Here is a 24241-nt window from a genome sequence, read left to right as displayed (position 1 = left end):
TCTCACTCTCTCTCCTGCTCAGGCTAGCCTTGCTGAGGTTTGGGGATAATGGGACAAACTTAGACTCAGGGTCTGGGAGGAAGAGACTTCAGGGCTCTGAGCCAAGGTATGAACCCAGGTGGCTGCTACAAGTCTCTTTCCTAAACATTACTGTGTCTCTTTTAATATTCCAACAGTGATCTTGGTTCCTTGCCATCCATACTTAGGTCTATTCAATTTAATGTTCATTTCAGCCAAAATCACAATGTTAACCCAGGTGTAGTGGCACACACCTGAAATTCTAGCATTCAGGAGACTGAGGCAGGGGGCGGGGGCGGGGGCGGGGGCGGGGGCGGGGGGGGGCACAAGGTCAAGACCAGCATAGGCTGCACAGCAAAACCCTGCCTTTTAAAAGAAAGCAAAATCCTAGAGCTGGAAAGATGACAGTCAACTGCCTGTCATACAAGCACGAGGTCTTGCATTTAATCCCCAGCACCTATCAGGAATGGCAACCCACCCCAGCACTGAGCAGGAAACAGGACGGCTGCTGGAGATTCCCTGGGAACCAGTACAGCCAAACTGAAGAGCTTCTACTTCACTCTCGAAAACTAAAAGTGGAGAGGAATTGAAACAGACTCCCAGTATTGACTGTGGTCTCCACATGCATACATATGCATGTGTACCCGTACACACATGTGTGTGCACAGACGAACACCTAACACACACAGGCCTGCCTGGTCTACGTAGTAAGTTCCAGAACAGCCAAGGTTTACAAAGAAAGACCTTGTCTCAAAATAAAGTAAAATAAAAATATAGAGGGGACAAGCCATCAGATACTGGTTCTGGTTCTGAATGTCCCCCATCTGGCTGAGTGAGCCAGGGAGGTCTGTGGTCATCACTCTTTCTTTTTCCTTTCCAGGTTCCAGCCCGAGTAAACTGCAGATCAGGGGCTGTCAACACCTTCCTATATGTAAGGGGGCGGGGGGAGAAAACCACTCTCAGGATTGAGGTGAATTGGGGATCTGGGAAGGAAGACTCAAGAGTCAAGAACTGGCAAGTGTCTGCTTGGAAGGCTCCAGCCTACAGGTACCAATCATCCAAAAGCCCGTGGAGCCAGGCCTGGCCTTGAAGACTGAGGTAGTGCTGCCCTCCTCTGGCCACACTGCCAGGCTGAGCTACTGAGACTAGGAACACAGCGAGTGACTCTTTAAAGATAGCCTGTGACACTCAGACCCCCTCCCAGGAGCCCACAGGGCGACCACAGCCTCCAGAACTGCCCTTGCTGGCCGGCTTTCTCTAAGCGCCCAAAGTCTGCAGGAATACAGTGTCTTCACTGGGTGTAGAGCTATGCACTAATCCCACACTTGGAAGGCTAAGGAGAGCTTAGGCTACAAAACAAACAGACAAAGCCACTGTCCCATCGAGCCAAAGCCCTCAGAGTACAGCTGGAGCTCTAGCAACACCTCAGCTTGCACCCTTTGGTCACCCTGTGTGCTGTCTCTCTACCTCTACCTGCCCCCAACAGTCTCTGCGTGTCCATTTGGGTTTTTTCCCAAACCAAGATGACCCCTCCCATTTCCACCATGTCCTGGCTCCTCTGCTCCTACCTTGGGGACTGGTTAGTCTGCATCTAACCAGGGACCTAGAACTGGGGGGGAATTTAGACTTCATACAGGGCCATCACCAGTACAGTTGGAAAGGGACTATGAGACCCAGAGACGAGCAGGGAAAGGCCACACAGCTTGTCAGCGGCCACTCCCAGGTGGGCCTGCCCAGGAGCCCCCAAGGTCACACAGTGGCTTCACCTAGTGACCAGCATGAAAACCCATGTATTCCAGATAAATGTACCAAGGATCCCCAGCCCCTCACCCATAGCAAGGCCCAGAGGAAGCAGCTGAGAGTGTTTGCAAAACAAACGAATGAATGAATAAGAAATATTTATCCAATGCCTCTGTGTTCTTGCTACTCAGAGGGCACCAGCTCTGCTACAGGAATCCATGGTCAAGTTTCTCAGTGTGATCTAGAAAAATAAAATCTGTGAGGCAGAAGGGGTGTGCACCAGCAGGGGCCTCAGTCATGAATGTCCACAATCAGTGGGCACAAGTGGGGTGAGTGTTTGATGCCCATAGTGAAGGCAGGTATGTGGGGCTTGTGCACAGTGACTGGCTGGACATTGTGGGAGCCAGGGCCAGGTCGGAGTGTGTGGTCCAGAGGATAGCCAAAGCGCTTGGCCATGCTAAACACAGGGCTGCGGTTCTGGTAGACGGATGGTTCAGGTCGGGTATGCACAGCAGGTCCAGGTCCTCCTGCTATATTCTCCTTGTGGAACCAGTTCTTGTTTGTGGAAGCCAGACTGTAGCAAGGGGCAGCTCGGAAGACAGGGGTGTTGGGCCCCAGAGTGAGTGGCAGCTGGTACTTGTTAGAAGCTGGGTTGGGGTCCATCACTCTATATGGACACCGGTAGCCAAAAGTGTATTGGGGAGGCCTACGTTCCCCAGAGGGTCGAGTCTTCTCAAGGTTGTACTGGCAGGAGGCTGGCGTGCTATTTATGCCTGAAAGTAAAGAAAGTAGAGAGAGCCTTGCAGCTCCTAATACCAGCTGCTGGCTCATAAAGAGAGTTGAGTTCTTGCCCAGCTGTAGGGGCTTCAAACAGTACAGCAGCAGACCCTGGCCATTTGGATTACATGGGGCTGTGGGCAGGGACAGGACACCAAGACAGTCCCCAGGATGGTGACAAAAGCCATCACTGTCATTGTAGCAATGATTCCTTGGCAGTCAACATGATGACATTGCCCTGTGTCCCACGACAGCACCAGGAAATTTTCTTTAGGTCACTAGATACGTGAGCACATTAGCATGACAACTTTACTACTTTGACAAGAGCCCTGTGACATCACAACACAGTGTATATTATCACTGGCTTCTATGAGTGGAAACAGTGACACATTTGTGGTAATGGCAACATTGTATCCATTTTCTCTTTTTAAAAACAAAGTTACAGCCGGGCAATGGTGGCACACGCCTTTAATCCCAGCACTTGGGCAGCAGAGGCAGACGGATTTCTGAGTTCAAGGCCAGCCTGGTCTACAGAGTGAGTTCCAGGACAACCAGGACTACGCAGAGAAACCCTATCTCGAAAAACAAAACAAAACAAGACAAAGTTACTATGTAACCCTGACTGGCCTAGGACAGGCTGTGTAGATCAGACAATCTTACCTCTGCTTTCCTAATGCTTTGACATTTGTGTCTTAATGTATGTTGAGATGCCAGCACTCTCAGGTATACCCCTTGCCTTTGTCTCTTTCCAGGTGCTAAGGATAGACACCCCTGCACATAGCCAATCCTCCCAATGGCCCACTTTCTTGGCCCATCTTACGTGGGTTGGAGATGCGCTCCTCCATGGGGACCTGGGGACAGGTAGATATTCCAAAACGAGTTGCTTTGGGATCCAAGAAATAGCAAGGTCCAGGACTGTTTGTGTCTATGATCCCTGCAGGGGACAAAAAAAGGACTTGCCTGCCACAGCTGCCACCCCAGCAAGGACTCCCTTCAGACTCCTCTTGCTCTTAGGGGTTTGTGGACTTTGATTTCCTTATCTGTAAAATGGTACCTTTTGTGCAAGACTGCTGGAGGCTGCTGACAGGACATCTGGATTGGTGCCAAGGGCAGTGACAACCACTGCAGCTATTGTGAATATTGGGAAAGGGCTAAGCCCCAGCTAAGAAGCCTCTGCCAAAGAGATATTAAGGGGCGGAGGGGGGTGGAGGGGAGGTTTGGAGAGGTAGTCACTCTAGACCTCAGGGCCCCAAACACACAGCCATATATCCCTGACCAACCTCTCATCTCACTGGGCTTGGCTGTCAGCCACGGGTCATCGGGTCACTGTTGACTACTGCAACCTTCCCCAGCAGAATATGTGATACCAGAGTTAAAGAGGCCCGGGGAAAGAGAGCTCTCCTCTGCCAGTGACAGGTCTAGGCCCCTCAGCTCCCTGGGGAGATCTGCCTGCTCTACCTTCAGCTGTTGGGGATCCTTCTGTCTCCATCTTCACCAGCCAAAGCCCCCAGTGGCCTGTGGCAGCAATCTTGGACAGTAGACCTGACCCTTAAGGGACAGGCAGTGGGGACTGCTCACGTTTCTTGGTGTGCCGTGTGTGCAGACTGTAAGCTGGCTCCTGGAACATGGAGATGTCATGAGCTATATAACCAGTACAGGATGGACGGAGGTACTTGGCAGGCCCCGGACCTGTGAGGACAGACAAGACAACTTTTAGCCTCAGCCCCCAGCCCACCATGAGAACTTTTGCTCTGACTAAAGGCATACTGCCACAGAGCTGGGCATCCGCTGGTTCCCTACAAGGTAGTATGCAGAGATAAAAAGCAATTTCCTGTGGATCCATAGCTGGCTGTAGAAAGGTAACAGTCATAGTCAATGGGGAACTTGGTCTGTATTAAGACTCGTGCTAACCCCTTGATATGGTTATTTCAGTTGAGCCTCTAGACAACCTTATTAAGACAGATTCTCTCATCTTTTCCATTTTACAGATAACAATACTGAGCCTAAGAGATATTCACTCCATCCAGCCACAGTAACTGTCGATGTGAGACTCAAGAGAACCCAAACGTTGCATCATTCACCACTCCAAGACTCTCCCAAGTAATGATCAGTCAGTGACAACTTAGTGAGAATTCATTCCCCTGGTTTCCACTTGAAGGAAATAGAAATCACTAAAGGCAGGGCTGGTGAAGTAACTGAGTGGTCGAGCCTTCACCTATAACGTATGGGTCGCAGGGTTCGGTCCCTAGCACCCTGAAAATAAAAAAAAAATAAAAAAATAAAAAAATAAAAACAAGTTAAAAGTCCCTAATCCTATCTCCCCAAACATGCTGTATGTCCCTATGTCCTGAGCTTCTTTCGGCATCTCGGGGAGACAGTGGGTGGCCTTAGCTTGGAGGTTCAGATTGCTTTAAGGTCTTGAGCAGTGTTTGCTGGAGGCAAGGCTGGCAGGCAAGGCTGGCATTCAGCAGCAGTCTAGCAGAGCGGGCCCTAGGATAGGGCTGCTCTCACCTTTGATTGTGGCCATGACGACAGGGGTCTGCTTGATTTCAAACCATGTGGGCACCTCTTCCTCCTTCTCTGGGTGCTGTGCATAGAACACATAGTTCCTGGGCCCCTTGGACTGTTTCATAGTGAAGGCTGAGAGAAAACAGTAGCAGTTACAAGCAGTGCCTGAGAAGCCAGGAGCCAGTACCCCTGCCCAGGCCTCTCTATCCACTACCCACCCCACTTCAGAGACACCAAAACAGCTGGGGGGACTATGTGGGAAGATGCCTGAGCTCAGCAGCTGAAGCCACCACAGAAGTGTAGCCAGCACACGGGGTGGGGGTGGGGGCCAGTGGCTGGGGTGGAGGATGACATCACATCACAGTAGAACTTGTACTGTGAGGCCCGGAGTGTTTATTTCCCCCGTTGCCGTGGTGCCTGAACTGTGGCATGGCAGCTCTCTGCTGAGAACCCAGATACAGGAAAACTCGGCTCCATGTCATCTCATATCCAACCAGGCTGAATGCCCTGGGCGTTCCCCCAGTACTCCTGGTCTGAGAAGGGGATAGTGAGTGACGTGGATCCTGAGCCAGCTACGCACTACCAGTAGATATTTTATAATTGGGGACAGGGACAGAAAGGTTGGGAAGGTCCTGAGCAAACAGTTTCTGCCCACCCCTGCAGCCCCTGGGACCTTCTACCCGCCTCCCCCATGTCTCATCTCCCATCCCTCACCCCCACCCCCATCCCTTCCACCTGTCTCCTCTAGACTCTGGAAAAGTCATCTCTTCTATCAGAGTCTACTTGTTTAAGCTAACCTATTTCCCACTAAGGTGTCCCACAGCCTCTTCCCAGACCCCTTTGCCAAAGCATGATATCTTTAAAGACCCACATCTAGCTAAAGGAATACTTATCTAATGGTGGCATTTCAGACACAGTGTGAGGAGCAAACAGAGGAAGATAAAGGGCTCACACTGGGTTCCACAGCAGCAGGTTCCCATGACTTTGTGGAGAGCCCACCTCTGAGGGAACACGTTAGGAAATACTGAGCATCGCAGGCTATGCAACCTCCATGTGGAGGAGGAATGAGCCCCAGGTCTAGGAAAATCCCAGAGATGACTTCACCCCTAAGAGCTCAGGGGGATCCAGGACCCAGCCTTACATCCACCACTGGGATTACATCTGAGCCAGGTTAAGAAAGGTCTCCATCACGGGAACTAAAGCATGAGTAACAGGGGCCTTTAGATGAGGTCTGTCACCACCCCAGTGTGACACTGAGACCATAGCAGGGAGCAAGGATTTATCCTGAGCCCCCAGCCTCATCAGTGACAGGAGGGGGAACCAGGACACACAATGCAGGAATCTCTTCAGGTCAGTCTCACTGTTCACGGAGTTGCCATTGTGGTGGTGCTCTGAACCCAAGGTGTTGCCAAGCACAACCATCACCAGGCATGCTGGGAAATCAAGAGTCTCGGGACAGAAAGGCTCACAACAGAGCAGGCTCCCCACCAGCAGCAGCAGCCCCTCTGCTGGGGATGACATCGAGATGCTACTTGCTCACCACCCGGCCCTGTAAGCACTCCAGGCCGCCCCCTCCCCTGCCTGGTGGAGTTCTCCAAGTGCTTCCTTCCCAGGGGTCTTTTCTGTTCCTGTCGCATGTCCTCATACACAGCTTTCTTGAGAACATGGATTCCCACACCTTCAGCTGGCCCAAGTTGCTCTCTTCTGTAGCTGCACTCCTCCTCTGATGGAGTCAGGCCTTTGGCTGCTTCGGGCCCCAGCTGAGAGATTTTCCTTTCATGGCTCGTTAAAGTCCCCTCCTTGTCACAGGGTTCCAGTGACCAGAAGTAACTTCCCTCAGCTTCTCTGGGCCACCTGTTCCTCACAGCCCAGTGGCCCTGGTTAATGGCTACCTCTGCCCTTCTCCTAACTCCTACCATGACCTGGTAACTTAGACCTGCCTAAGACCCACTCCTCAATCAATGCCCAGTCCTCCTCAGACACCAAGACTTCTGTCAAGTCCCTCCCAAGCCGTGTGCCCAGCAGTAGTCCTGGGCTTTCATTTCCTCCCACAACACTGACTGCCACCTCCCTCTAGACAGCACCCTCCGTTTCCCGCTCCCCAGCAGTTTTTATGTACCAGACTGATGAGCCTCCCCCTCCTCTTCCTCCTCCTCCTCTTCCTCCTCCTCCTTTCTTCCTCCTCCTCTTCTTCCTCCTCTTCTTCCTCCTCTTTCTCCTCCTTCTCCTCTTCCTCTTCCTCCTCCTCTTCTTCCTCATCTTCCTCCTCCTCCTTTCTTCCTCCTCCTCTTCTTCCTCCTCTTCCTCCTCCTCTTCCTCTTCCTCCTCTTCTTCTTCCTCCTCCTCCTCCTCACTCTCAGGCCTTTTCTGTCTTCAGAGCACTCAGCCTCAGATTTGGCAACCTCAGTGAGCCTCACCTCTAGGCAGTTTGCTCCCCTGTCCCCAGATATCGTCCCAGCATGCCTCACTCCCTTCCACAAGACTGGACCTCCATGTAGGTCCTACCCACTTGCACACCCGAAACAGAGACTGTGAAGTGCTGTAGCTGCAGCCTGTCAGCCAGGCCTGCCCACTTCCCACTGGAAGTTACGGCAGCTCTTCCGATTCCCGTGTCATCTAGCACCTCTTATCACCTCTGATATCCAAGGTCCCTTCCATCTCTTAAAAACTCTGCCTCTGGGGCCTAAAGAGATGGCTCACTGAACCCATGTCAGGTAGCTCACAGCCACCCATAACTACAGTTCCAGGGGGTCCAATACCCTCTTCCACCATCTAGCCCCTGCATGCATGTGGTGCACATACATACACATACATATGTTCAAACATACACACATACTCATAAAATGAATAATCTCTTTAAAAATAAAAACAACCCTGCCCTTGAGCCAGCACATGTCTCTCTGTACCTATTTGTCTGTCTCTACCATTTCACAGACATTTACTCAAAGGGTGTTTTCTCTGTGGTGGCCAGTCTGCCTGCCTCTCCTTGACTCATTGAAAGCTGGCCTTAGGCCCATTGCTCCACCCAAACCAAGCTGGACTAGATGCCCACAGACCTGCACACAGATGCTGAACACAGTGGACTCTTAGCAACCTCTTCTGGTTGGCCTCTTGGTAGCACTGGACCAACACTGCTGACTACTGCTTCACACAGACCCTCTCCTAGCTCCAGGATGTTCTCCTGGTTTTCCTTCCCTGGTTTTTGCTGTTCCTTTACAGGCTTGCTTCTGGGTCTTCTTTCTCACCCTAACCTTTCCATATTGGCAGAAACTTACTAATCACAAAAATGGAAAACAGAAACTTTGCTTGGAAGCAGTCTGGCAGGCTTGGCCTCAACCAGGTGACCCACGTGACAAAGCTCGGCGGGTAAAGCGCTTACTGTGCAAGCGTGAGGAGCTGAGCTTGGACTCCAGGATCCTCACAGAAAGCAGGGTGAAGCAGTGTGTGCCTGTAACCTCAGCACTGAGGATGCATGCCTGGCCCTTCAGCTTACCTAATTAGTGAGTTTCAGATACAACAAGAGACTTTGCCTCAAAAGAGAAGGTGAGGAGCAATATTGAAAGCTACCCAATGGGGACTGACCTCTGGCTTCTACACAGGTATGCAGTACATACATTTACATTGCACACAGAAGCTGTTATCTTATTATTGTGTGTTGTGTGGGTATATCCAGAAGGATACACCAGGAAACCATGACACCACTCTGTTGTGTTTCCCAAAGATAAAAATCTGACCACAAGATTAGCAGACAAACTAAGGTCAAGACCCATCCACAAGGTAACTGGCCTGGAGTCAAAAAACAAAACCAAAAAACTGCCAATGTCACAGAAAACAAAGAAATTCTGAAAAACTGTGCCAGGTTTGTAAAAACTCAAAAAACTCAGAGAGTTCAATGCAACATGGAGGGAAGGAAGGGCTTGCTTTTTTTTTAATTATTTATTTTTATTTCATATACGTTGGTGTTTTACTTGCATGTGAGAGGGTGTCAGATCCTCTGGAGCTGGATTTATAGGTATGTTCTGGGAACTGAACTGGAGACCTCTGGAAAAGCAGCCGGTTGCTCTTAACCACTGAGCCATCACTCCAACCCTGGCAGGGATCGCTTTTGATGTTGTTACAAAAATTGGCCAAAGCAGAAATAAATCTACTTATTTCAAAATGTAGCCATGTTTATTTCTTAGGTAATCATTGCATTCCTAAAAGGAAAGGTCTTTGTTCTTAGAAAACAGTGACTTGTTTAATGGAAAATTATTCCTGAAATGGTTCAGGAAACATAGATAGATAGATAGATAGATAGATAGATAGATAGATAGATAGATAGATGATTGATTGATAGATAGATAGATAGATAGATAGATACATGGATACATAGATACATAGATACATAGATGCATACATATATAGATAAAAATAAAAAGCATCTGCCTTTACCCCCAACACTTAGGAGGCAGAGGCAGGCAGAATTCTGAGTTTGAAACCAGACTGGAGTAAACTAATGTATAGAGTAGACCAGAATAATCAGGGCTACATAGAGACCCTGTCTCAAAACAAACAGAGGTGTGGTAAAATATTAACACTTAGGAAATCTAGATGAGGGCTATGTGAGAACTATTTGCAATAATCTTGCCACTTCTATGTAAGTCTAAAACCGTGTGCAGTTAAAAAAAAAATCAAAAGAAAAAATGTCAAGCTGGGGAGATTGCTCAGCAAGTAAAGAACTTTAGAACTTTGGATCCAAGTTGGAATCTTCAGAACCCACATAAAGCCAGTCTCAGTAGCATGTATTTACAACCTTTAATTCCCACAACACGATGAGAGGATGAGGCAGGAGAATCCCAAGAAGCTGGCAGCCAGCTAGACACATAGAGCAGTAAACACACACACACACACACACACACACACACAGAGAGAGAGAGAGAGAGAGAGAGAGAGAGAGAGAGAGAGAGAGAGAGAGAGAACACCAGCACAAGGCAGTCCCTCTCCTCTTGTAGCTTTAATTTCATTCCTCAACATGTCTCCATTCTTCCTACATTCCCAGCAGCACTAGGCTCATGCCTACACCCTGTCATGCTCATGCCTACACCATGTCATGCTCATGCCTACACCATGTCACTTGGACCTCACATGCTCTGCAAAATCAACATGCCCAGCTCACTTTATTGTTGAGGATGACCTTGAACTTCTGACCCTCTTGTCTCTACCTCCCAACTGCTCAAATTAAAAGTATGAGCAACACTACGTCTGGTTTTATTCGGCTCATCTAGGTCAAATCTAGGACATCATACATGCTAAACAAGCCTTCTACCAATTGAACTACATTCCTAGCCTCCAATGAACTTCTTGTGAGATGTCCCCACCCCCAATCCATCTCAGTGTGTCATTTCTCCCACACACACACACACCCATCTATTTTAGTGCCTGAGCCTTGGGCTTGTCCAGCACACCTTTCTGTCCTTTCTACCCAACCAATTACCAGATCACTTTGGGGAGCTTATAAATCCCAAAATTCTGACTCCTATAATTTAGTCAGTCACCCCAGTGTCCCCAGTGCCCCACTCTGGCATAGTGCCTGGCACTTGGTCTACATTTAAGAAATATTTCTCAGGAGGTGGGGGATAAACCTGTTGATAAACTACCTGCCATGAAGTCATGATTACCTGAGTTCAGATCCCCAGTACCTGGTAAAAGCCAGGCACAGTCGAGAACCTGTGTAACTTCAGGGCTGAGAAGCAGGGGCCGAGGACAGAGAAAGGCAGATCCTTGGAACTCTTAGGCAGGTCATTCTATCCAAATCAGGTTCAGTGACAGACCCTGTGTTAAAAAGCTAGGGTGGAGTGACTGGAGAACTGCCTCAGGAGTTAAACTCTTCCAAAGACCTGAGTTCTGTTGGTAACACCCATGTCCATTGGCTCACGGCTGCCTGTAACTCCAGCTGCAGCAGATCTGACAGCCTCAACTGACCTCTGTCAACACCTTCACACATGTGGCAGACATTCACACAGATACAGAAATAATGAGAGAGAAAAAAAAACAAAACAAACAAACAAACAAACCGAGGCTGAAGGTCTGCCTAGACAGCTCAATGGGTAAAGACACTTGCCACTGATGTGAACCCTGGGTGGGACCCAAGACCCAAGCAAATGGTTGCAGAGAAACAGTTATTCCCGAAAGTGGTCCTCTGACCTCCACTTGTGTGCTGTAACATGTATTCATGCACACATATGTGTGTGTGCGCGCGTGCACGCGCACATTAAAAATAAGATGGACATTTGGGCAGTGGTAGCACATGCCTTTAATCCCAGCATTTGGAAGGCAGAGGCAGGTGGATATCTGTGAGTTCAAGGCCAACCTGGTCTACAGAGTGAGTTCCAGGACAGCCAAAGCTGTCAGAGAAGCCCTGTCTCAAAAAAACAAAACTAACAAACAAACAAAAAAAGTAGACAGCAATTAAGGAAGATACCTGATGTTGAGCTCTGACCTCATTGTGCATGTGCACAGAAGCACACACACACGTTCTCACGTATGCACTCACATGAATACGGGAGTAAACAACATATAAACATATGCCAAGAGAAAAAAATATTTTGGGAGGCTGGGAGTGCAGTTCAGGAGTGGTAGGACACATGTCTAGCTTGGGTGAGACCTGAGTTTAACTCTCAGCAGACAGAATGGAGGAAGGCTGTTCAAGTAAGTTAATTAATTGGCCCGCTGGTTGAGCAGAGGAATGCTGCTCGGTCAGCAGAAGCAGAGCATCCTTTCCTGCAAACACAGGTCTATCTCACTCTCTGGTCTATCCTTGGCAGGCAGCTGCACAGTATTACACCCATTATCTAGTGACACCAATTACTTCAGCAATCTCCTGTCTCACACAGTGCCTGGGGATGAGGAGTTTGGGAGAGAGCTGGCTGCAGGTTCAGGTTCTAGCGCTCCTGGGAGGTGGCAGTCAGAACGGCAGTAGGGCCTGCAGTCATCAGAAAGAATGTTTGGAGCTGGCAGACACACCCAAAGATGGCTCATTCTCCTAAGAAGTGAGTTGGTGCTGGCTATTAGGGAGAGGCCTCAGCTCCGCCCCACACCGGCTTTCCACAGGCTGCCTGTCCTTATTCATGGGATGGCCACTTATAGCAAAGGAGCAGAGGGAGCAAAACCACAGTGCCACTATGCCCTGGCCTGGAGGTGGCAGTATCCTTCCTGCCCTGCCTTCTTAGCTACACAGGCCAGCTGTATTTGTCCAAGGCAGGGACAGCTGTGGGCACCTTAGACAGTGGCTACTGTGAGATTGTGTGTGTGCATATTGTATGCATGTATGTGTGGGTGTGTTTGCTTGTGCCCATGGAGGGCAGAGGTTAATGTAAGATGTCTTCCTCTATCTTTTTAAAGATTTATCTTATTTTTAATCCTGTGTAGATATTTGTCTTTGCGGCTCTCACGCCATGTATGCTGGAGTAACCCAGGAGTCCTGGAGCTGAAGGTCCAGGCAGTTATAAAGCTGCCTGCTGTGGGTGCTGGGGATTGAACTCAGGCCCTCTGGGAGAGTAATGCACATTCTCACCCACTGAGCCATCTCTCCAACCCCACTCCACCTTATATATTTTTTGAGACAGGGTCTCTCGCTGAATCTAGAGCTCATAGTTTCAAGACAAACTGGCTAACCACCAAACTCTCAAAAATCTACCTATCTCTAGTTATCAGAACTGGGATCACAGGTAAGGCCATGCTTGGCTTCTTACACGGGTACTGGGGATACAAAGTCAGATCCTCACACTTGTAATCAATCTTCTCCTCAGCTCCATTGTGAAGTGTCTCACTCTGCAAGAGCAAGTGGTCAATAGATGGGAGACGGCTGCAGCCAAATCTGTGCAGGCCTGAATAGACCACATCCTCAAGACAGGCTGATAATAGCCCTGCCAGCTTGCTCCGAGTCCCTCTCCTAAAGTACAAAAAGTAAGATCCTGGCAGAACCTCCAGGCTCTGCCCTTCAGTTTACAAAGCCTCAGTATCTCTGGTGTCAGTCATGATCCCGTACCATGGTGGCTCTGGACAGATGAGGGAAAAGCACAGATAGGTGACATGACTCATCTGAGGCACACAGAGGAGGCTTGGCAAGACCCAACTCCTGGCTCCTCACCCCACATTCCTTCCATTTCCCAGATCGCCAGCTCAGATCCACATCTAAAGCCCAGTGCAAGCCTTGGCCCCGGGTCCAAGCAGGTAGTTCTCATCCTTCCAGGAACCCAAAAGAGCCCCTCAAAGGTGCCCAACTCATGCCAGACCCTGAGTGACTATACTCACAGATTTTCTACCTAGCTGGGGCCCATTCAGACCCCTTCCAAAGCCTGCCTCTGCAGGCATCCGGTGTCCATTAGGACAGCATGGCAAGGGTTAACAGCATGAACTAATATTTAGAAATAGCACATCCCAAAGGGAGTCAGCTGTGGCCAGCTGGTCAGAGCCACTGAAGCCACAAGCCTTTGTGGACATGGTGTGGCAGGGGAGAGCCTATTCTGGGGAACCTGAGAAGCCCGGAGAGGGTAACCCACCCCTGCCACCATGCCGTTGCCCCAGTAGAGCGTAGACATGGCCTAGAGCCCACCCAAGCTAGATAGGCAAACCTCCCCACAGGCCGCTGATTCACACAGCCTTGCTCCCAATCCAGCAAAGACAACTTTTCAGCTTCTGAATTGTGTAATTGTTGGGACTAGCGGCTCCTGCCCGCCTGAGCCTGGCTGCCTACACTTGGAGGAGCCCCACCAGCTCCCGGGCCAAAAAAGCCTGAGCGAGACCACTCCTAGCAGAAGCTTAGCCGGAGGCTGCTGCAGAGGAGTTTCTGATTCAGAGACTGTAGAACTGAGGAACCAATGCCTAAAGCATATGTCCCCTTGCACCGGGGTAGGGTAGTCTGCGTTCTGCGTCCTTTGTGGCAAAGGGCCAATTCCCTAAGGGCAGGTTCCAAGCAGATGAAGAATAAGGCTTCTCAGACACCACCCCTTTGAGGGCAGAAGCCCGTGCCGTTTACCAGCAGGCTGGCTTTGGCCACAGGCTCCTTGGGTGGAGCCAGTCGGTCAGAGTGCAAAACACCCAGGCTGAGGGCAGGGTGTGGCTGCCACTGTCAAAGCGGGCATGCTTAGTCCCAGATGCACTGAGGATGGGGGAGCCAGTCCAAGTGTCCAGAAGAGCCTAGCCAGCCTGCAGAGCTGCACACTGTTGGGGAAGTAGAAATTGTTAGACTATCTGTCGTCTCGTTCCCCTAGAGTATTTGGGGAAACTGAGACCTCATATACTCTAAGTCACTGAAGCTTCAGAGAATTTAGAATCCTCTGATTTATAGGTGGGAATGTTCAGAGTAAATCTTCTTTCCTTGTCTCGACGGGTGTCCTGTCCTGTGGAGCGGTGTCAGTCTAGAGGGTGGGAAAGCACTGAGTTAGACCTCCCTGCTCTAGCTAGGGAGAAGGCGCCATAGAGTCTTCAGACAGAAAAGTGCCTGTCAAGGAAAGCGGGCAGCCAGGGCTTCCTGAGGGAAGGTGATAGGTCAGCGGAGTAGTCACTGTGTATGTGTGTCTAGTCAACCCAAGTCAAGGAAAACCATGGCAAAGATTAGCAGGCAGAATGGAGGCAAGAGTCAGCCCTGAGGATGCCAGGGAGGTTTGGATCAGCTCGCATGCCCAAGAGGCCGGGGTGAGGACAACTGGGGAGCTGGCACTACCCCACCCAACAGCACGCTCTGAGCCAGTGGGAGACGACCAGTAATTCTAAAGCTACATGGGGCTTCAATCCTCATGTCTCCACTGAGCTTCCGCTCAGGGTTCAAGTCTCACGATGCAGACCAACAGAGGTAGCATGAGTAGCCAGAGCCCCAGTAGTCGGGTCTGCAGGGTGGAGAACCTTAGTTTTCTCTTTCATCTGGAAACATGTTTATTTCCCAGGTGAACGATTCTTATTTTTTTTTACGATTCTTATTTTTAATATCTCTCTCTCTCTCTCTCTCTCTCTCTCTCTCTCTCTCTCTCTCTCTCTCGTCTTCCCCCACCTCAAGCTAGTCTGGAAGTAACTTTATAGTTGAAAATGACCTTGAATTTCTGTTCTCTTGCCTCTTGAGTGTTAGGATTAAAAGCTTGTAGAGCTATGTCCACATTTTTGTCCTTGTTTGTTTTTTTTTAAAACAATTATTTATTATATATGACTACACTGTAGCTGTCTTCAGACACACCAGAAGGGGCATCAGATCTCATTATAGGTGGTTGGGAGCCACCATGTGGTTGCTGGGATTTGAACTCAGGACCTCTGGAAGAGCAGTTAGCACTCTTAACCCCTGAGCCATCTCTCCAGCCCCCTTATTTGTTTTTTAAGATTGATTTTAGGGGGCCTGGAGAGATGGCTGGGCAGTTAAAAGCACTGGCTGCCCTTCCAGAGGTCCTGGGTTCAGTTTCCACATGGTGGCTCACAACCATCTGTAATGGGATCTGATGCCCTCTCCTAGTGTGCATGAAGACAGTGTACTCATATATATAAATAAATCCATCTTTTTTTAAATAAATGATTCGTTTTAACTGAATTTAATTTTGTGTGTGTTTATGTGACATGTATACGGGTACCTATAGAATCTAGAAGAGGATATCAGAGCCCCTGGAACTGGAGCTATAGGTAATTGTGAGTGCTGGGAACCAAACTCAGGTCTTCTGCAAGCACAGTAAGAATTTTTCATTGCTGAGCTATCTCTTCGTGCTATGTCCAGGTTTTATGCAATGCTGCAGAGCAGACCCAGGGCTTTTTGATGCTGGAGGAATTCTACCTACTGAGCTACATCCTCATCCTACCCCATCCCTCAGTGCTAGAGAGTGAATCCAGGGCCTTTTGCATGCTAGGCAAGTGTTCTGCCAACCTAGGCGTTCCCCCTGGTAAATGTTTTACAAAACTGGGAAACCCCGGCAGAGATGCACAAGCTGGGTCATGAACACCACGCTGGTTGTATTCTTTTTCTATGTCTGTTTCTCAACCCCACTAGCAACAAGGCTGGGGAGGCTCTGAGCTCATCCTGCCTGTCTTAAATCTCAGCTGTGGGCTGGGCTGCAGCTACTAGTCTGGAAGCTTCCCCAGACAGAAAACTAATTCCTGGTGGTGGAGGTGGGCAGACAAATCTGTGAGTAGGGACAGAGCAAGATGGAGAAGACCGGTGATACAGGATGGTGCCCATCTGTACTCTAGTTCCCAGTTCATAAAAAGGCAAACACTTCCCCTCCCTCTCATTCTTAAAGAGAGAACTCTTATTCCCTCAACCTACCAAGAAGCCTCCCCTCCCAAACCCTGGATCCATATTTGGACAGTAATTGGCCCTTAACGAGGATCAAGTGTTGTGCTGACTCGGAAGAAGGAAAACAAGAAAGAAGGCACGGGCTCATTGTGTCCGGTTACCTAGGGTGCCTGGATAGTTCCTAAGTCTAAGTCCCCCATAGAATAGCAACAGTCAGCTTCTTGGTCAACCTTAACAGGTACTGACTAAACACCTACTGTATGCAACTGCCTATGGAGGGGAAAGTCGAAGGTTCATGGGGAGGATGTGAGGTAGCTGTATACAAACTGTGAAGTGCTGGGATGTACAGGATGAGAGAGGAAGAAGAAAAGACGATACGTGTTGAGCGCCTACTGTGTGCCAGGCCCTGGGGTAGGGCATTTGAGACATATTAAAACGCTTAATGCTTATAAATTCAAACTTGTAAGTGAGGGACTGGAACACAGGAGAAGGGACTAAAGACCGGACAGTCAAGTAAGAGAATTAGGATCAAGAACACCATCGGACCAGGCATGGTGGCAAGAGCACAGAGCCTGGGCTGGGTGACTTGGCTTGCCCCCTCGCCTGGATCAACTTGCTCGGTCCCCTTAATCTCTCTCAGCCTCCGTTTCTCTATCCAAATGGGTCTCTCAGTTCTATCAAAAGTCATGAAACGTTGTACTTGTGGTATGACAGTTGCTGCTCACAGCTGAGGATTGGAAGGAGGGTGCACAGTGGAGTGTGGGCACAGCGGGGAGCCTAGTGGGGAGCCCAGTGGGGGGGGGGATATATATGACAGAAAAGGGGAACGGATGTTCCACTATTCATCCCTGGAAAAACCCAGGCCAGGTCCCATTGCAGCTGGGGCTGGCCAAACACAGGCACTGGGAAAGGCTACAATAACTCACTCTGCTTTTTCCAGCTCCTGGTTGGGACTAGGCAGGCTCTTGCCTGGGAAGGAGCCAGGAGGAGAAGGCCCCAGCCTAAAGCTGTTAGGTAGGAGCTAAATCCAGGGCCAGATTTCCAGGAGGTGGTGGGGCAAGTGCAAACACCAAGATTTTGGGGTCAGGAGGCTTGGGATCCTGGCAGGATGGCCAGGCGCCTACCTTTGACCTTGGATTCTGAGCTGGGCTCCTCTTCCACAAAATGAAGGGTGCTCAGGCCCCACCTTGCAGGGTTGTTTTGCAGCATATGTTACCACAGGGCTGAGGTTCTGCACCACAAGATCCAGACCTCTTGTCTTTACAGGCAGAGAATGTACAGTCAGTGGAAAGAGAAGGGCAAACCCAGAGCTCCAGTAGGGGCCTCAGGGACCTGTGACCTTGAAGGCACCTAAACTCCTACATCCCCGCAAGGGCAGAAGAGGACTGGTAGTTCTCACTTTTATTTCCCATTCTCAAGAGATCCTGTCCACAGTGTTCTGGGGCTCTAAAGACTTAGAAACATTGTCCCAAATCCTTAAAATGGGACATGGGTATGCCTTGGCAGGAAAGGTCCTTCAACCCTAACCAGGAGCAAGAGCCCAGCACGGCCCCTTTAAGAAGGTTGGAGGTGGGAGCAGACGGAGCCCCCGCCCGAAATCCAAGCGCGGGTCGGCGCCTGCCCCGCCCCTAGAGTTAAGTACCGGACAGCCCTTGCGCCCTAGCCCGCGCGAGGAGCCCTGCTCCCTCGACTTGCGACTTGACTTGCGACTCGCTGCTGTCCAGACTCAGCACGCTCTGTTCCCTCGCCTTACAAGTCCCGGCGCCCAGGCCCCGCCGCGATGCTTCCCGGCCCGGGACACCCGCTGTCAGCTCCAGCCCTGGCTTTGGCTTTTACCTTGGCCTTGTTGGTCAGATCTACAGCTCCTGGTGAGTGAGGGGCTGAAAGCCTGACCTAGCCTAAAAAAAAAAAAATCTATATGGGGGCTGCATTCGTGATTCCTGATCAAGAGTTCAGGGGTTTACTTCCCCAGCCTGAGGGTCTGGAAGGAAAGCTCTGATCTCTGTTTAAGGGAACTCCGGGTATCCAAGGTTGTCTGGCTTTCCTGACCCTAGAAAGTCAGACTCCGAAAAGGGCCCCCTGGAGTCAGATTGCCAAGGGTGTGGCTCTGCCCACCCAGATTGTCCGGGACATGTAGGCCACCTCGGTGCTATCCATTCTCTTTGCCAGACAGGTTTGAATGACCACAGCGGGTAGCAAAGGGTACCCAGAGGCAGCATTGCGTGTGCATCCTGGCCAGAAGTGGGGGTGCTGTGAAGTGAGAAGTGGAGAGGAGGCATTGTGCCCCACCCTCTCAAGGCTGGCTAGCTGGCTTCTGCCCCTACCTCTGTTCCTCCTTATACCTTTTTTTCCCTCATCCCCCGCTCTCCTCACCGAGAGGACCTGGCTAGTGATAGACAAGACCACCGACTCTCCAGGTTCCAGAGGCAAGGTTGCCTACTCTCAGATCTCTCTCTCTCTCTGATAGCCATGGGGCAACCCAGGCCACACCCCCTGTCTCTAGCTCTGGTGTCCGACCAGCAGAGACTGAGTGAAGAGCACCTTCTGAGAGGTGCCAGTGGGCATCACCTCTACAGTTGTCACAATCCCAGGAATGCTAGCACTCCGGCATCCTTCCTTTCCTGGAGACTCAGGTCTGGTTAGGCCATAAGAGCTGTGGCCTCGGGGCCCCATCAGTCATTACTACCAATGTATGAATCAGGCAGTCAGCCTACATCTTTCAGGACCATTTCCAAGAGCAACTAGGAGCAGAGAAGGAACTTGAGTCTCCCTTCCAGGGGCCCAGACCACACCCTTCTCCCGGTCAGATGGAGGAGACCAGCTCTAAAGAAGGATATCACGAGGCACCCTGAAGGGAAGTGAGTCAGGGAGGGACCCCTACACTGAGGATACTCCGGGCAGATCCGGGCTTCTCATCTCCGCTGCACTGACTGCCTTTCCTAAAATCTCACAGCCCCAGAGATGAACAGACATGAGGGATGTGAGAAGGGGACACTGAGGTAGCTGGGCATTCATAGCCAAGAGATATTTCCCTGCAGCCCCTACCTGCTTGAACTTCAACAGAGACCAATTCTTAAGACACCATCTTAGCTCTGGCAACTTGAGACTGGATGCTAGAGCTACACAAAGATGGGCAGGCTGAGTCAGGGTGTGGCAATGCATGCCTGTAATGTCAGTGTTGAGGAGGTGGGAGGAAGGGGATTGACTGGACTGTGGGTTCGAGGCCAGCCTGGGCTGCAGAATGAGTCTCAGATCAACTTCAGCTAGAGTGACACCCTGCCTCCAAAACAAGCAGAAAAAGAAAAGGGCAGGGGAAGAAAGAAGAAGAGAGGGGAAGAAGGCAGGGAGAGGAGAGAATATGTGTTCATTTGGGAGATAGAAAAGTAAGGTAAGCCGGGCAGTGGTGGCGCACGCCTTTAATCCCAGCACTTAGGAGGCAGAGGCAGGCGGATTTCTGAGTTCGAGGCCAGCCTGGTCTACAGAGTGAGTCCAGGACAGCCAGGGCTACACAGAGAAACCCTGTCTCAAAAAAACCAAAAAAAGAAAAGAAAAGAAAGGTAAAATTCAAAGAGTGGTTTCTAACTGTGTATGGAAAGGTCCAGGTGAAAATGTGCGGGGAATCGGAAACAAGATGGGTGGGCCAGAGGGCCAGCCGTCGTCCTTGAGTCAAGCCTTGAAGGGTGGGAAGGGAGTCTGCATCCCATCTTCGGTCCTCAGCCTGGACAAGAACGGGAGGTGGGTGTAACAGGGTGTTGAAATAGAAAGACCAGCAGCCTGACTGGAAGGCATATTTTGAGCGCAGGACAGGAAGAGCCATTGGGCTGGGACACAGAAACCTTAAATGGCAAAATGAAGCCCACAGCCTGGGCACCAACAGTGAGAACAACCCTGGACTTCAGGAAGGACTTGGGCATGGAAAAGGAATGATGTTAACTGATGTTATCTCCTATGCCAGACAGAGCTTCTGCATAACAACTCTGCCACCCCCAACCCAGTCTAGGGGATCTATGTGGGGGCTGGACTTACAACCCAGCACCAGGAATCCAGAGGCCTGTATTTCTTCCCCAGGCTGACTTCTGTGTGGAGGGTCTCCAGCTGTCCCGGGTTGTCTGGCTTTTATGACCCATGGTGTCAAACTGCCCAGATCCCTCCTGAGTTCTGCCTGAAGAAAGCATCATACCCACCTCTCCTGGAGGCCCTTGGGTTCTCTTGTCCCAGCTGAGGCACACTTGGTTGGTTCCCCTGCACCTCTCCGCATTCCAGAGTGTCCAGGTCATGGGGTCTGGGAGGCAAGTTTTCTTGGCAACCACCTGGACCAACATCTCAACTGTACAAACGGGAGAAATGACCCCCCAGGGAGGAAGCAAAAGTCTTAGGCCTTTGGAGAAACCCAGCTGCTCAAGAAAAGAAAATTCCCAGGGAAGAAAGGGGGTCAACTCCTGAGCTCTGGGAGACCCCTGCAAAGGACCAGAGCTGGGAGAGTGTGGCCAGAGGGACAGGCTTAGGAGAAAGAAGGTGGCATCCCTGTACAAGAAGGCTTAACTATAACCCCAGATCCTGGGGTGTGTCAGAGTGTGGCACTGGGGATGGTGACTGCCATGCCTCTCCTCTGGCCTGGCCTCACAGGCTAAAAAGTGGGATATGAGAGACTGAGGTGGGACCTGCATACATGCCTCCCGGAGGAGTTCTCAGGGTTATCTGAACGAGGATCAGAAGCAATGGGGTGTTTAAGGCAGTCAGGCTTCAGGGCCTGACATACAAGAAAGAGAATCAGAATAGATCCTGTTGGCTGACAGTGTCTTCCAGGGGCATCAGTGGTGTGGAGACAGATGAACCTTGTGCATGCACTGTGTGCGCTGCCCCGGAACTCTGAGGCAGGGCAGAGGCTGGGGCCTTAGCCCAGCCCACCCAGACTCTAGAAAAGCTTCCCCAGAACCAAAGATAACTGAGCTCCCCCCCCGCCCAATGTCCACATGCCCAGGCAGGACAAGAAGGGCCTTTTAGCAGTGCCTGCCTGGGCAGGGGCTGTGGGGGGAGGGTGAGCCATGCCAGGTGGGCTAGGCTGCTGTTTGCTGGAACTAGGAGGGGAGAGGGCCACAGGGAAGGGATTGGGCATGTGTGGCACTCACGCAGGAAGTGTATAGGCTGTCTGAGAACTGGGCGTGCTGCCCAGGATGGGGTAGGGGAGGGGGAACTTGGATATCCCTGATGTTCATGCTTGCTTGTTCGCTGGTACACACAGATGGGGCTCACACATGAGGACTCACAGGCTCAGGCCATGGTGGTATACAGCTGTTCTCACAGACCCTGACAGAGACAGTAAGGGCAGAAGTAGCTGCTGCCTCATCTCCAGCCCCTTACCTGACAAATTTGGGCTTGGGTGGTGCCTTGGGGTCCATGGGGGTGCTGGCCAGAGCTGTACTTCCTGGTCAGGACCAGAAACAGATGGACTAGGGGCCTGTGGGCTGGAGTTTAACTGTTCTGCCATTTTAGGGGAGTTGTGGCTCCCCTACAACTGCCGGCCAGGTCCAGCGCCTCTCCAGCACGCCCTCTGCCCCAGCCTATGTCAATTCTGCAAAGCTTTCTAGAGATAAAAATCTTTCTTGTTCTAAGTGAAGATGGAGTGGATCTGGGTGCAAAGTATTACCTTCATGGCTGAATCTGCAAGGAATCTTGGAATTAACTGGATTAACATCAATATTAAGTGCTTAGTTAGATCTTTTCTAGGGCAGGGTTCCATAACTCTCTGGCCTCCAGGAGAATTCAAACCTCCTAGCAGGAAGAGGGTCAAGCCAGTTCATGACCCAGTCTAAGAATTTGCCTCCAGAGCTAGCGCCATGGTGGGTGCTGGGGTACAAGGGAGGAAACAGTCCCATTTTACAGAAAAGGAAACTGAGTTCAGAGAAAAATAAGGACCCCAGCCCACATCACCCCCAACCCTCCACACCCCCACCAATCACTCCAGGCATTCTTACTCATCCCAAGAGAGTGGTCATCCCAGACCAGGCCATGGGAGTGGGGGCACACACAAGTGACCTCACACCCACGAAGAGAGATATATCTCTAGAGAAGTCCAGGTCTCTGTCGCTGTCCCTCCAGCAACTGTCTCCATTACTCCAAGTCGTTCTACCTCAGAGCGGAAGCAAATCTTTCATTTTTAAAACCTCCACCTACTTCCAGCTAGAGTTTTTGTTTTTTGTTTTTTGTTTTTTGTTTTTTTTCCCACACATTTGTCTCTGATACGGTTGTCGCCTGCGGCTGTTGTCAAGGTGGCTCGTCGGTGTGAATCCTCCATGTTCTGGAGGGAGTGTGGGCGGGCCTGGCCAGGAGCAGTGCCTGTCTTGTTGACCAGTTCTTAACACTCAGTGCCTACCCACGTCCGCCGGCTCGAAGCCTGTGGAGGAGCCAGCTCTGCCAACTCTGGTGTGCATTAGCCAGCCAGGCTGCCAGCCATGGCTCATGCTTACTTAAGTGTTTCGGTCTGTCCCCTCCCCCCTCTGCCTCCACAGACCTCACAGCAGAAACCCTGACTCCAGACCAGCCCCAATCCCAGCACAGCAGGGCTGAAGACATTGCTAGCCTGGAGTCACATAGAGCTTCCTTAGAGGATTGGGGGCTAGGTCTCCCTTACCCTTTCTTCTTCCTGGCATGGGCATTGGTGACCTCACCCATAGGACCAGCAGCCCCTGGTGTCTCACCTCCTTTCTCATGGCTCTCCACCACATAGCTGAGCACAGGGTTTGTCCACTGGGGGCTGACAGGGGATTTTGCTCCCGGGGATCACACACCAGCCCACCCAGAGATGTGTGTGTGTGTATATATATATATATATATATATATATTCCTGAGACTATGGGATGCTGGTCTCACCCAGTGCACGTGCAGTAGCTTCCTGCACAAATGTTTATAGGTTGAGTTTTATCTGCTTTTTGCCAGGGGGGATGGTACATTCTATAAACCCTGTACTCAAGAGGAAGAAGGAAGATTGAAAGTTCATGGCCAGCCTAGGCTACATAGCTAGACCCTGTCTCAAAATAGTGATGATGACTGTGATGGTGGTGGTGATGATGGTGGTGGTGGTGGTGGTTATGATTATTAAAAACACTGTTGGGTGAGGATGTAGCTTAGTTGTTAGAGTGCTTGTCTACCATGCATGAAAGCTGAGTTCAGCCGGGCGGTGGTGCACGCCCTTAATCCCAGCACTTGGGAGGCAGAGGCAGGCAGATTTCTGAGTTTGAGGCCAGCCTGGTCTACAGAGTGAGTTCCAGAACAGCCAGGACTACACAGAGGTACTCTGTCTCAAAAAACCAAAAAAAAAGAAAAGAAAAAGAAAAAAAGAAAGAAAGAAAGAAAGCTGAGTTCAGGCCCCAGCCCACTGCATAAACTGAGCGTGAGAGCACGCACCTGTCATCCCAGGACTCGGAGGTAGAAGCAGGAGGATTTGGAGTTCAAAGCCATTCTTGGCTAAATAGTGAGTCTAAGACCCTTAGATGTTCTTGGCTCAATCGTGAGGTCCTGTGTCAAACAAAACAAAATTAAACATAGTTTTCAAAGAGGATTTTGTAGCAGAGAAAGAGAGAAAGAATGAGATTGACGGGTTGATTGAGATTGCTTCCTGGTTTTCAAAGAATCCCACTCAAGGCTGACTGCAGGGTTTCCTGTAAAGTGTCCTTCTCCAGACCTTTGAGCAAGGAGCCTGAAGGCAGAGAGCAGCCCCTGAACACAACCTCCACACACCCAGACTCTGAGGTTTCTTCTGCCCAGACTCCCACTCGGCTACTCCTACCATCAAATAGAACATTCCTGAACACCCAAGTGAGCAGAAGCCTCACTGTCTCATGGCCGCACTCACCACCACACCATTACTGCCTCTGCTGTGCCCTTCTCTCCCCCATGGTCGAAATGAGTCATGTCCTAATGTCTGGCCTTTAGCTAATGTCCGCTGTGCTC

The 24241-nt window shown here is 50.6% G+C and overlaps 2 protein-coding genes across 3 annotated transcripts in view; one reads left to right on the top strand and one right to left on the bottom strand.

Moving 5' to 3' along the window:
* Positions 1 to 1900: 1900 nt before the first annotated feature.
* On the bottom strand, positions 1901 to 23900 carry Cimap1c (ciliary microtubule associated protein 1C). 2 transcript variants are annotated; one of them, XM_076925673.1, is made up of 7 exons: positions 23696 to 23900; positions 20476 to 20618; positions 17416 to 17549; positions 5047 to 5175; positions 4114 to 4224; positions 3356 to 3469; positions 1901 to 2531 (listed from the first exon to the last, which is right to left on the bottom strand). In XM_076925673.1, the coding sequence occupies exons 3-7, from the start codon at positions 17498 to 17500 to the stop codon at positions 2050 to 2052; spliced, it is 921 nt and encodes a 306-aa protein (XP_076781788.1). In that variant the 5' UTR covers positions 17501 to 17549; positions 20476 to 20618; positions 23696 to 23900; the 3' UTR covers positions 1901 to 2049. The 2 variants fall into 2 exon arrangements, with proteins under 2 accessions (XP_076781788.1, XP_076781789.1); XM_076925674.1 differs by lacking the exon at positions 23696 to 23900 and having other exon boundaries at positions 20476 to 20668.
* The window catches only part of Cspg4 (chondroitin sulfate proteoglycan 4), a 34862-nt gene continuing 28557 nt past the window's right edge, over positions 17937 to 24241 (top strand). Inside the window, exon 1 of the mRNA XM_076925672.1 lies at positions 17937 to 18159. Coding sequence (XP_076781787.1) covers positions 18072 to 18159 — 88 coding nt within the window. The 5' untranslated portion in view covers positions 17937 to 18071. The remainder of the gene's footprint in view (positions 18160 to 24241) is intronic.

The sequence above is a fragment of the Arvicanthis niloticus genome, chromosome 26 (genome assembly GCF_011762505.2).
Source record: "Arvicanthis niloticus isolate mArvNil1 chromosome 26, mArvNil1.pat.X, whole genome shotgun sequence".
NCBI classification, from domain to species: domain Eukaryota; kingdom Metazoa; phylum Chordata; class Mammalia; order Rodentia; family Muridae; genus Arvicanthis; species Arvicanthis niloticus.
This window is presented reverse-complemented; position numbering and strand designations above follow the sequence as displayed.